General features: G+C 49.0%; 1 protein-coding gene and 1 long non-coding RNA gene across 3 annotated transcripts; one reads left to right on the plus strand and one right to left on the minus strand.

Annotated features, from left to right (window-relative positions):
* Positions 1-987: 987 nt before the first annotated feature.
* On the minus strand, positions 988-10,465 carry C4H9orf152 (chromosome 4 C9orf152 homolog). 2 transcript variants are annotated; one of them, XM_045506744.2, is made up of 3 exons: positions 9,691-10,465; positions 9,069-9,167; positions 988-6,013 (listed from the first exon to the last, which is right to left on the minus strand). In XM_045506744.2, the coding sequence occupies exons 1-3, from the start codon at positions 9,881-9,883 to the stop codon at positions 5,487-5,489; spliced, it is 819 nt and encodes a 272-aa protein (XP_045362700.1). In that variant the 5' UTR covers positions 9,884-10,465; the 3' UTR covers positions 988-5,486. The 2 variants fall into 2 exon arrangements, with proteins under 2 accessions (XP_045362700.1, XP_010968394.1); XM_010970092.3 differs by lacking the exon at positions 9,069-9,167 and having other exon boundaries at positions 9,691-10,461.
* Positions 9,944-11,632, plus strand: LOC141577478 (uncharacterized). Its single transcript, XR_012506499.1, has 2 exons — positions 9,944-10,014; positions 11,068-11,632. It is a non-coding gene; the product is annotated as an uncharacterized LOC141577478 (long non-coding RNA).
* Positions 11,633-12,676: the final 1,044 nt, after the last annotated feature.

Below are 12,676 nucleotides of genomic sequence, written 5' to 3' on the forward strand. Positions count from 1 at the left end.
CAGGTGATTCTGATGCCTGAGAAGATTTGAGAAGTGCAGCCCCAGTGCGGTGCCGGCTGGGAGAGAAACCAGTTTGACGGGATGGGCAGGACTCCTTTCCCAGAGTGACAGGAGGCTGCCAGGAGGCTGCCTCTGGGGACTGACCTGGCCTGAACTCTAGCCAGGCTCCTCTGAGTCCTCTGCTCATCTGATTAGCCCTCAGCCTTGGCCTGAAGACCTGAGCCAACCTGAACGTAGTTTCTGACAGGCCAAGCCCACAACCCCAGGAGGGCCCCAGCCCCGCTTAGAGAGCCTGCCTGAGAAATTGCAACGATGCCAGAAGAATTTACTATTTCGTGCTAGCCAACACCTGAAGGAAGGTAGGTCCCTGTCTCCTCGCCTCTGTGGGATGGTAGGAACCTAAGTTTGGTAAGTGCCCGCTAGCAAACCCTTCCTTCTCTCTGTAATATTTCACTCCCCTGACGTCGGAGCCCGTACTCGCCCCCTCTGCAAACCTTCATTCTCTCTTTAAAACACCCAGTCACCTCTGTACAAATGGAAATTTTCTGTTCCTCACTGCCGTAGTGGGATAGGGGTGAAAATCTGTGCTCAGCACTTGAACTAGTGTCCCGCCTTGTTGATCTTAGGACATTCACATTTGTGTGAAGGCCATTCCGTCTTCTCTCCTCCATGGAAGTGAACGCTTGACTAGTTCTGCTCCAAGACAAGGGGGAGGGGCAGGAAGGCCAAAGAGGGTTTTATTTTTTTTTTTTAAAGACGGTAGTATCTGCGGGAAAGGGGGAGGAGCAACACTTTATTTCCCAGTTGCATGATTGCTCAGAGTAGGCTTGCTCCAGGAGATGCAGAGAGACCTCAGTGGGAAAGATGACAGTATAGAACAGCCAGGAAGATACGGTGAAAGGATGGTCACCACCCATATGTTGCCGGCAACCGATGTTCCAAGTTCTTGTCCCGTCCCAGGAGGAATTCAGAGACAAGACGCAGAGGTTAAAAAAGTAAAGTGAGGATTTATTAAAGGATGGATAGTACACTCTCAGGGGAGAGCGGGCAGGCTCAGGTGGGTGGCTGCCCTGAGTTTCTTTGGCAAGTTAGCTACATAGGGTATAAATATGAATGGGCGGAATATTCATTGGGGAGGGAAGGGTTTGGGGTCGCATTCCCTGATTATCATCCTAACTCCTCCTTCCCAAAGGGAGGAGGGATTTTTGTCCTTATTTAGTCTGGATCGGAAGTGTCATGGCGTTGGTGCCTGACGGGTACTTCTGACCTGCAAGGCTAATTTTATTGAAATGAGGGCATAATGAGCAAAAGGTTACATTCGGACACTGGATATTCCTGCCTTTTCTCATCTTTCTTTGTTCTTCTCCAGGCCACTTATCACCCCAAAAGGTGTGATCCCTTATCAGCCCAAAGGTTCCTGCTTTTCTTTCTCTGCCCAGGGACCCCTGGTGCTTACATGATGTGTGGTTTCCTGCATTTGGCCTCTGCCCCTCCTTTCTGCCCAATTCCTGCCATTTGGTCTGTGTCCCCCTTTCTCTGCTCATATCTAGCTATCTGCCTGCTCTAACACAAAGACGCAGAAAATACCCCCTGCCCTTGTCCCCAGGACTAAGTTCGGTCTGCAGAGGGCAGATGAGCTCGGGGCACTGCAAAGAGAGGTGGACCTCCAGTGCAACTGTGTGGAGGGACGGCTGGCAGCATGAACAGACATTACCAGTCTCCTAGGGCTGAGGGAGCTGTTGCAATAGTCTCTCACTTGCAGGAGCCTGTGCCGACGATCCCCAGTCCACACCAAGCCTGCAGACCCTGACCCAGGTCGGCGTAAAAGGTCCAGGCAAAAGAGACCAAAACCACACCACAGCCAGTCACAGAAAGCGCCGTCTGTTCCACGTGTCTTTCTACCCTCACACCAAAAAGCCCTGCGAACAGAAGGGGGCGGGGCGTGTGAGCAAGACGACCACGCCCCTCCCTCTAATATTAAAGATGTAAATCAGGGAGGTAGAGATGTGACTTGAATCTGAGATTTTATAATTCAAAATCGTTTCAAGTCTTAAGAACTGGAATGAAAGAGGTTTAATGACAGGGAGTGACTGAAAAGTTAGGGAATCAGGCTGAGCCGGCCTGAGGTGGGGGAGCCTGCCCCCTAGTGGCGATGGGTTAGAATTGACAGCTAATGAGAAGCCTCTCGCCTACTTCACCCCCACTTCTATTATCCGCCCCCACCCCCGCCACCTACCGTTTTACAACTGGGGAATCTGTGGCTCTGAGAGTTAAGTAACTCAGCCCAGGTGACGTCTACCAATGGCAGTGCTGAGACTGGAGCCCAAATGCCCCCGCCTCGCCTCCAAGCCCGGGAAGATGGAAGCTTATCTGTGGCAGCCACGTGGGGGAGTCCTCATTGTGGGCTGGAAGGCTGGGTGACCCTAGGGTAACCCGCCTGATGAAGGATTTGCAAGGTGAGCTGGTTATTCTCTATTTTAGGAAAACCTTCTTCTGCTAACACTGTGGAGAGTAAGGGAGAAGGTTAGCTCTCCTCATGACTGGCTGGGAAGAGAAAATCAGGGAAGGTGGTGTGGCAACCCAGATATAATCTGAGCCCTTTGTCCCAGCGGGTTGGGAGAAGTGTATGGGTGTGCTTGGGAAACAGACCGTTCTGTTCTAATGCTCCTGGCAGAAGCAGCCTTGTGGAAAGGGAGGGGCAGGATTCAAACCAGCCCTCCTCTTGCCCCCTCTCCCTTTAAACTCTACCTCAGGGAACACTTAATCCTCAGTCCCACCCCACACCTGGTCCCAGGGGAAATCCAGGCCTCTGGGGCAAAGGCACTATCAGCAGGTCAGCCTTGGTGGCTGTCAGTCGCCTCTGACTTACACTTGCTAACACTGACCTGGCCTGTCCTTGGCTGAAAAGCTTTTGCATATCCGGTATTGCCTCTTGGACTCTGGCCTCTTAAACCCATGTCAAGGAAACGCAGCTCCAGATAGAAGAATGTGGACTCCAGAAAATGGGCACTTGTGAAATGTGTGCACAGGGGAGTGAGTGACCTGTGCAAAGTCTCGCCCTTTCTCTTGCCTCTGAGGTCTGAGACTCCGGGCCCCAGGCTCTCCTCCTCTCCTGGTCACCTCTCTTCCATGTGCCTCGCTGTCTCCTCCTCCCTTTACCCCACCTCTTCTAAGGAAGGATTGTAAAAGTCCCTAGTGATTTTTCAACTAAGTAAACTGAGACTTTTCAGGACCCATTCTGGATCCTGTCTTCCCTCTACACTCTGTGTCGGTGAGCCCATCCTTTCTCATTCTAGGTACCTCTGCATACTCATAACACTTTGATTCTTAATGTCTAGCCCAGAACTCTAGTCTCATTTAACCACTTGCCTATTGGATGTCTTCATTTGTGTGTCTGATCATCTCAAACTCAGCATCTTTCAAATTGAACTTGTAATTTTCCTGCAGTAAATCCTATTGATTCTTTCTCCAAAATAAACTTATATCAATGTTTCTACTTTTTCCCCACTTCTACCCAACTCTTGCTTGAGCTAATAGTATCTTTCCTACTCAGCTTGCCCTGGCCATTCCCCTCCCCCCCCCCCCGACATTGCCTCTTAGCATGACCATCAACTCATTCTCCTTAGACAACCAGAGCCATCTGGTTAAACTGAAAATCAAATCATTTTTGTCTCATATGTAAAACCCTTAATAGCTACTTACTGTGCTATGACCTGGCTCCTCTCTATCCTGTGAGCCATTAGCACCACTCATCCATGTCTCTACTCCTTCTCTCCTTCCCGCACATGGAATAATTGCACTTCCTCATACCCTTGAAGTGGAGATATGCCCATAGTACTTGCTTTGGACAATGAAACATAATGTGAGCAGTGAGCAAAGTGATTTGAGAGCCAGTTCATAACAATTAAGGCACTTTCCTCTCCTGCTGGAGTGATTAGGGAAACCAGTATTGATATGGTGGTGCCATGACAATGAAGCAGCCTGGATGGTTGGTAATATGTGTAGGAGGGCTGCCCTGGAAGTTTGCCCGAATCTACAGTGGAATTTTCATGAATGGAAAAAAAAAAAAAAAAAAACTTCCATTGTGAGATGTGGGGGGTCATTTGTTACTCAGCAAAACATAGTCTATCCTGATTGATACACTGTAGAAAGAAGAGTTATTTGTAGGAATCCTCTTTAAAACAAAAGTAAAGGACACAGTTTTGTTTTGTTTTTTCAGAAAATGGTCTTGTTTTTCATTAGACTATAAAAAAATTAACAACTGGCTCTTATTAGTTATTCACAAAAGGAATCATAATTAATCCCCAACTTGGAGGGAATTTCAGGGTGGCCTAAGGAGACGGCACATACATATTTTTGACAGGTAATGACACTCCTAGTTAACAACTCTCAGTGTGGATGGGCAAGACTGGGTCACCGCAAGGAGAAAAGGAAGATGTGGATAAAACTTTACAGAGAGAGAATCTGGCACAAGGAGAAGGCACCTTCGCTGTGTTTAAGTATCATTATTAAAGTTAAACATTAACTAGCTAAGATGCTTTCTTCCCCGTCACCCAAGTAACACCTGCTTCACTTTGTCTTTGGTTTAAAATATACCAGGAAGGAGCTGAGTGATTTAAATTTGGCTGAAAGGGGAGCAGTTTTTGAGGAACACATATTTTCCAAGCAGGAACATTTCTTTGTCTTCTTCTCTCAGGCTCCTATTATAATAAATCTTCAAAGATTGGCAGTGTTTTATTTGGAGAGAGAGGGGAGACAGATGAATAGAAAAGTAGAAAGAAAGAAAGGAAGGGTGGAGGGAAGGAGGGAAGGAAACAAATCTGTAATGAGACTGGAATGTGCAGTCTCAGTGAGAGGGGAGAGGTGACCAACCCTTCCTAAAGACCCTCAAACAGCAGGTGGCATCGACCCTTATACCCAGGGTCACCATACTTTGGGAGGCTCATGCTGAAAAGGTGTGGTCACTACCAATGAATAGAGTAACTTCTAAGTGAGCTGGCCTCCAGGCATAGCAACCAGAAAAAGACAGTTCTCAGAGCTCATCTTTTCCAAAACAGGTGAGAAGTCTTCAGAAGTTCCTGAAAGCAAGATTGCCCACGCCGGTTGACACCAAGGCACTGCGAGGCACGCATTGGCTAGGGTCCCCGTCTTCATGTTTCAAAATTCTCTAGTGCTAGGGAGTGAGCAGATATCCTACTGGACTTTCCAGGACTCAGTAGCAGTGTCTTCTTACACAAGCAGAATGGGGCGGCGTTGATCGGATGGCACTCTTTCCTGCTGAGCTGTGAGCAGTCTGGTCTGAGAAGATCTCTTCCCTTTTGAAGGACAAGAGCACATGGCCACAGTGAAGTTCATTCCCCACAGTCCCTACAATTGACTTGGTCCAGTCCTTGTTCAAAGCTAAGGCCCTAGTGGCGCCTCTGTCTCCCGGGCCCTTTGATGAGGACAGAGAGGGCCTCGAGCTTGAGACCTTTGAGCAGAAAGCTTTAGACTGGGCCATATAAGCCCAGGTTCCGGGCGGCTTGGGAGATCCTGGGGGTTTTCCTCTGGGGAAACGGATAGTGAGCTGGTTTTCCAGACCTGTGTGGGTTCTTTATGGAAGGAGGGCACTGAGCGCCGGTGTTTAGGCTGGATCCCACTGCCTTTGTTTGGGGGTCTCCCACTTGACCTCCATGCTGGGCTGCCTCAGGGATCATGGTCTCTTGCGGAGTCACCTCATTTTCTTCCAGCAAACCTGGGTCTCCTTCCTGAGGGAGGCTTTGCTCAGATCCTGTGAACTTGTCCTTGTGTTTTACCTGATGGCTGGTTTCCTGGTGGAAGGTTTGGGCCAAGCAGTGCACCTCTAATTGTGTGTGCCATGGAGACTCGGGGGCCCGAAGAGAGACTTGGTCAGCCTCCTCCAGCATCCCCTCTGCCTCAGGACCCACCTCTTCGAGGGACAGCGAAGGCCTTCTCTCCTTGTTAATCCAAACAGCATTGATCATGGACTCCGCAAGCGCGGGCATGTTCCCTCCTGAGAAAGGAAGGCACCAGCAGGGTCACCACTGGAAGGCACAGAGGTGGCTCCCATTCTGGGGGTCTTAGAGCTTTCAAGCTGAAGGCAGGTCATGCTCAAAACATCAGGGGGGCCAGGTACCCAGTACATTGCATGTGGGTATCCATGCGTTGGTGGGTACTCACGTGGTTCCACTCGCTCACACGCATGACCTGCCTCCTGAGCCACATGTTTACACCCACACACACGCTGTCTCTCTCTCTCTCACACACACACACACACACACACGCGTGTTCACATACACTTACTCATTCATCCAACAAATATTTACTAAGCACTTAGAATGCACCAGGCATCATTTATCCTAGGTCCTGGGTCTACAGGAGTGAACATTGAGACAAAATCCAACCCTTCATGATGTGTTCTAGCAGAGTAGAAAGAGAATAGCAAATAAATTAGGATAATAAAATTTCAGGTGGTAATCAATGCAATGGAAAAAAATTCAAGCATGATCGGGTCTAGTAACAGACTTTGGTCTTTGACGGCAGTGCGGGAGTGAACCCTAGGGAGAGCTGGGGAACCAGCATTTCAGGCTGAAAGCATGAGAAGGAGCAACAGCATGCGTGTGTTCACCCACATGTGTGGGTTCACAACACCTGCCTGTGGAAAAGGTAATTCTTCACTTCCAGGGTTTTGTGTCCCGGGATTCTGATAAGGGGTTTGCCACCCAAGGCAGAGGCGGGAGGAGCTGTTTTGAAGCAGCTCCTTTTGGAGGACTGGCCTTTATCTTTCTCTCCTGTAGACACTGTCCTATGGGATATGATGTTTACAGCATCTGCTGCTCCCCCGCCCCGAAACTGGCTTTAGGGATGAGAAGGCAGACCAAGGCTCTCTTCCTTCTCAGGGACAGCTTTTTACCACTTGGTGGAACGTGACAGTTTCTTGTCAACTCTTGGTGGCAGCGAGAGTTGGAGGAATGATTGAGAGGCATTTTCCTATAGAAAGTAGGTCTGTGACCAGCCTGGAATTCCCTCTGAGATGTCAGTGAGGCTCCCTTGAGTGCTTTGACATCTGTCACTGCGGGAGGCCCTGCAGGTGACAGAGTACATGGTGGGAGGGAATCAGAAGGAAGCCCCTGAACTCCAGTGCTGGGAAATCCAGAACACCTGTCACCGCATTTCTGGAACCTAAATACATTCTGTGACACCAAGACAGGATGGAGAAAGCTAATTCCAGAGGCCTTCCTTCCGCTAATTAGCTCCCAGCATACCTGCCCTTCCAGATACAACCCAGTGTTTTGAGACATGAAAATCCAGCTTCAGTCACAGCCAGTCTCCATGGTCACTGTTTTCCTGGGTCTCTCTGCCGTGCTGGGCACAGAGGACCACTGTTTTCTAAATTCCCTCTCCCTGCTTGGCTTCCTGGCATAAATACCTCCTCGTTTTCTCAGAAAAATTAATTGTGAGACACACACAACATAAAATGTAACCATCTTAGCCATTAAAAAAATTTTTTATGTACTTTTTTTTTTAACGGAGGTACTGGGGATTGAACCAGGACCTCGTGCATGCTAGGCACGTGCTCCACCACAGAGCTATACCCGCCTCCCCGTGACTGCCTTATTTCACTTGGCATAATGTCCTCAAGGTTCACCTATGTTCATCCAAGAGCATGCATCAGAATTTCCTTCCTTCTTCAGGCTAAATAATATTCCTCTGCTGCCATTCTGACTGCTGTCTTCCCTGAGTATTTGAGTTTTCCAGGACTCTAATTGTCACCCTAGCCTCTTAGCCATATACACACTGACCCTCCACAGTGCCCATGGCTTCCGCTACCACCTATATGTGGATGACCCCAGATCTAGAGCTTCAGCCCAAATTTCTCTCCTGAGATCCAGGTTGGTTGGCAGTTTTACAGACAACTATCTCAGATGCAGCATACTTAAAAACAAATTCAAAAACAAATTCATCTCTCCCTACCAGAAATCTTTTTCTCCTGTATTCCTGATCTCAATCAACGGTACCACCATCTACCCTGTTGCTAAAGTGTAGGCAGCAAAATTTACTTTTTTGCCCCCCACCATCATTTTCACCTATAATCTGTGATCTTACTCTGATTTCTCCCTGGAGAAGCCCCTTATTCCTCATGCGCAGACCAAGTGCTCCAAGTGTCATTCCAATTCAGACTCATGTGACGTGGTGCCCTAGTGGTCCTCAGCTAATCAGCACAGAAAGCTCTGAGGAGCTTTATACATATTAATTTATTTAATTCCTACCACAACCCTATAATTTGGGGACTACAGTTATTCCCAATTGACAGATGAGAAAACTGAGTCACAATGTCATTTACATAACTTGTTCAAAGCTGCACAGAGCACGTTAAGTGACAGAGCTGGGGCTCACATTCAGGCTCTTCTCCTGAATGTGAGGCCAAGTTCAGGAATACCCCCTCAGACAGCGCACTCCTTCTCACCATTAGAGCAAGAATGTGGACTGCTAGAAATGCCTGGAACGATCCTGACCAAACCTGGGGGAATCAGAAGTCTTCCCTGGGGATGCAGGACCTGAGCTCTCCTCCTTGTTTTAATCTGCCCTGACTCACTTGCACATCACATCACCGTGGTGATGATGCAGGAGGAAGGGCCAGCAGTGGGGAGGCTTGGGGCAAGGATTCTAGGGGGCCTGCCGAGTTTGAGATGGCTTTGGGACATGCCCAGCCCGTGGATCTGTGTCTGAATCAGAAGTGTGTTAAATCTGGTTACTAGGGGTTTAAGTGAATGTTCGCTGAGTGACTGGATGGATAAACACCGTTGAGAAGGGGATAGGACTTTAGGAAGCTTTCAGCTTATGCCCTCCAGGGATAGGGGGATCCCACTGGTTGACAAGAACCCAAGAAATGAAAGATGGGTGCCTTCAGCCCAGGGCACCACACTTCCCAGCCCAGACAGTGAGATCCCTCTGGCCCGCATCCCCTCCCAGCCTGGCCTCACGCGAAGTGGGCCACTCAATGAGACTGTATAAATAAGCTAGGAATTCCCAGGGCACAGCCTTGCCCTTTGAGGGGTTCTTCCTACCTCTCTTGACTTGTCCCTCTCTGTTAGAGGATGCAGGGCTGGGACTTGACCATCGCTTGCTTTCTGAGCCCTGGCTCATGACTTCTTCCTGGAATAAATCTGAGTTCCCAAAAGGAATTGGCTTCTCCCTGGAGGAGGAGCTCCCCTGTCTCACCGCCCCTTCCTGGCTGCTGTCAGAGGTGTGAGGGGTTCCCTCAGTAAGCCTGGGTGCCACCGGGTGCCTCCTGGGTCCCTGAGCCCTGCACTCCTCTGGCCAGGGCCCAGACTGTGGGGAATGCCACGTCTTCACTCCCCAGAGCCAGTTTCTCTGGTTTGCCTCCTTGAGACCCAGCCAGGAAGCACAGCTCCCATCTCCCACATCTGGCCTATCAGTGGGGCCAAGCCCGGCTCACAGGGCAAACCAGTCCAGCAAGAAACAGCACGTGCTGAGGCCCCTGGCTCAGTTGGCAGGGGGTCTGAGCCCAGCAGAGCTGCCCTGAACCGGGCTCCCTGCTCTTCCCCATCGGGAGGGCCCGGCAGAGCCCTGGCCCTGCCCTGCCCTGCCCGCAGCCCCACCACCCATCCTGCTGGTAGCCAGGCCCTTCCCCCTTCCCTTCTGCTCCCAGCACGTGCCCAGTCGTACCTTTTGGGAGCACCACCAGGTGGGACTGGGCCCTCTGCTGCCGTCTCAAGCCTTCATACTGGGCTCTCAGGAGCTGGACGCTGAGCAGGGGCCCCTTCCCTGGGGCCTGAGTCCTGGAGCTCTCGGCCATGAAGCGAGACCCCGGCTGCCAGAAGTGGGGCAGGGCAGGGCACGGGCAGGGCAACCCCTTCATCCGGATCCGGGAGAAAAGCAAACACTGATGGGAGGGGCTGGGGGGAGGTGGTGGGGCTCAGGGAGAGGAGAGGAGTGAGGAGGAAGGTGGAAGGACGAGGAGGAAGGTGGAAGGACGAGGAGGAGGACGAGGTAGGGAGAGGGGGGAAAGGAGGGAGAAGGCGGGGCGGTAAGGAGAAGGAAAAGGGGGCAGTGAGGGGGGACACTGGGGAGGAAGGAAGGAAGGGGTGCCGAGAGGGAAGGAAAGAGTGGAGGAAGGTGCTAGTAGCAGGGGTGAATGGGGTGAGGGAAGAGTGAGGACCTGGGGGCAGCAGGAGGCGGAAAGGGCAGGGAGTCAATAAAAAGGAGAAATTGATGGGCAAGAGGCGAGGGGAGAAGCTGGGGACGAAGAAAGACAAACACAGCTGCTCAGAGTCCTGCCGGGGTCCAAGGAGTGTTCTATTCCAGGTCCTTCACTGTTTGATCCCAAAGTTTAGAATCCGACCCCAAGAGCTACTGTGAAGCCTCCCGTCTCCTGGCAGAGCTGGAGCTAGTGCTAGGCAATGACAAGTGCCTGCTCAGCTCTTGGACTGGAACCTGAATGCTCGTCAGCAAACCTGCCTGTTTGGTTGGCAGTTGGAAAAGGAGCACCCTCTACAGCCTCACAAAACTGGTGCCTCAGGGATGTGCACGGGCATCCAGGCAGAGGGAGACCCAGCCACAGAGGTGCTCCCCAAGACCTTCACTCACCCCCCAACACACATCCCCAGACCCAGGGGGGTCCTGGCCTCTAGCCAGCCCCACATTGGATGTAGCCTCTGTGGTCTTAGCATCTCCAACCCGTTAAGCTGTTGTTCATCTTACCGACAGCAAGGCGCGCCGCCCTCCTCCTCTGCCTGCCAGCCCCACCATGGCTACACCCTCTTAAAATCCTAAACCCTCTCTCTCTTTCACCAGCTTCAACGTATCCTGGCTCCATTTGGCCAATTATGTTCCTTTGTATCTTCTTTCATAGTCACCCAATTACCCAGCATACCCACAGAGGCAGTGGAAACAGAGTAGCAGCTGAATTTAGAAGATGTTTTGGAGAATGACTGGATGGGATTTAGCCACTGGATGTGGGATGAGAGATGGGGTCATATGTGCTGCTGTGACAAAGCACCACCAGTTGGTTGACTTAAACATCGGAAATTCATTGTCTTACAGTTGTAGAAGCCACAGGTCCATGATGAAAGTGTCAAGAATGTTGGTTCCTCCTGGGGAAGTGAGAGAGAATCTGGTCCATGCCTCTCACCTTGCTTCTGGTGGTTTACTGGCAACCTCTGGCATTTCCTGGCTTGTAAAATAAAAGCATTATCTGATCTCTGCTTTTATATTCACATGGTGTTCTTGTGTGCATGTCTCTCTGTTCAAATTTCCCCTTTTTATAAGGACACTAGTCATATTGGATTACAGCCCATTCTAATGATGTCATCTTTTTTCATCACTTTTTAAATTGAAGTGTAGTTGATTTATAATGTAGTCAGTTACAATGTGTCAACTTCTGGTGTACAGCATAATGTTTCAGTCATATGTGTACACATATATTTGTTTTTATATTCTTTTTCATTGTAGTTTACTATATGATATCAAATATAGTTCCCTGTGCTATACAGAAGAAATTTTTTAAATCTATTTTTATATATAGTGGTTAATCTTTGCAAATCTCAAACTCCCAAATTTATCCCTTCCCACCCCCTTTCCCCTGGTAACCATAAAATTGTTTACTATGTCTGGGAGTCTGTTTCTGTTTTGTAGATGAGTTCATAGTGTCCCCTTTTTTTTCTTTCTTTCTTTCTTGTTTTTTTTTTTAGATTCCACATATGAGTGATATCATATGGTATTTTTCTTTCTCTTTCTGGCTTCACTTAGAATGACAATCTCCAGGTCCATCTATATTGCTGCAAATGGCATTATTTTATCCTTTTTTAAATCACTGACTAGTATTCCATTGTGTTAAATATAACACGACTTCTTTATCTAGTCATCTGTCAATGGACATTTAGGTTGTTTCCATGTCGTGGTTATTGTAAATAGTGCTGCTATGAACATTGGGGTGTATGTATCTTTTTGGATTAGAGTTAACCTCCAGATATATGCCCAGAAGTGGGATTGCTGGATCATATGGTAAGTCTATTTTTAGGTTTTTAAGGAATCTCCATACTATTTTCCATAATGTCTGCACCAGACTACATTCCCACCCACAGTGTAGGAGGGTTCCCTTTTCTCCTCACCCTCTCCAGCATTTATCGTTTGTGGACTTTTGAATGATGGCCATTCTGACTGGTGTGAGGTGATACCTCATTGTAGTTTTGATTTGCATTTCTCTGATAATTAGCAATATTGAACTTTTCCTGTGCCTATTGGCCATTTGTATGTCTTCACTGGAGAATTGCTTGTTTGCCTTTGGGCCAGCTACTTAACTTCACTGCGTTTATAGACAGAGCAATTCCCAAAGAGAGAGAGGCAATATGAGCTGAGTAAACAACCAAAACAAACTTCACCTAGCATTACCTCCCATGGGCTAGGCTTTGTGGCAATATTCCACCTGGGTTCATTTAATCTGCCCAATAATTATATATGGTAGATGCCATGTTGTTATCATCATTATCGTCATCACCCCCATTTTCCAGATGGAGAAATAGAGGCTTGGTGAGGGTAAATGACTTCCTAATAAGTGGCTTAGCCAAGATCAAGACTTTCCAATTCCAGATGCTCAAAGCTCAGAGCATCATTGCTCTATTTCAGTAACTTACAGAGTATTACATTGGAGTAT

The sequence above is a fragment of the Camelus bactrianus genome, chromosome 4, assembly GCF_048773025.1.
Source record: "Camelus bactrianus isolate YW-2024 breed Bactrian camel chromosome 4, ASM4877302v1, whole genome shotgun sequence".
Classification (NCBI taxonomy): Eukaryota; Metazoa; Chordata; class Mammalia; order Artiodactyla; family Camelidae; genus Camelus; species Camelus bactrianus.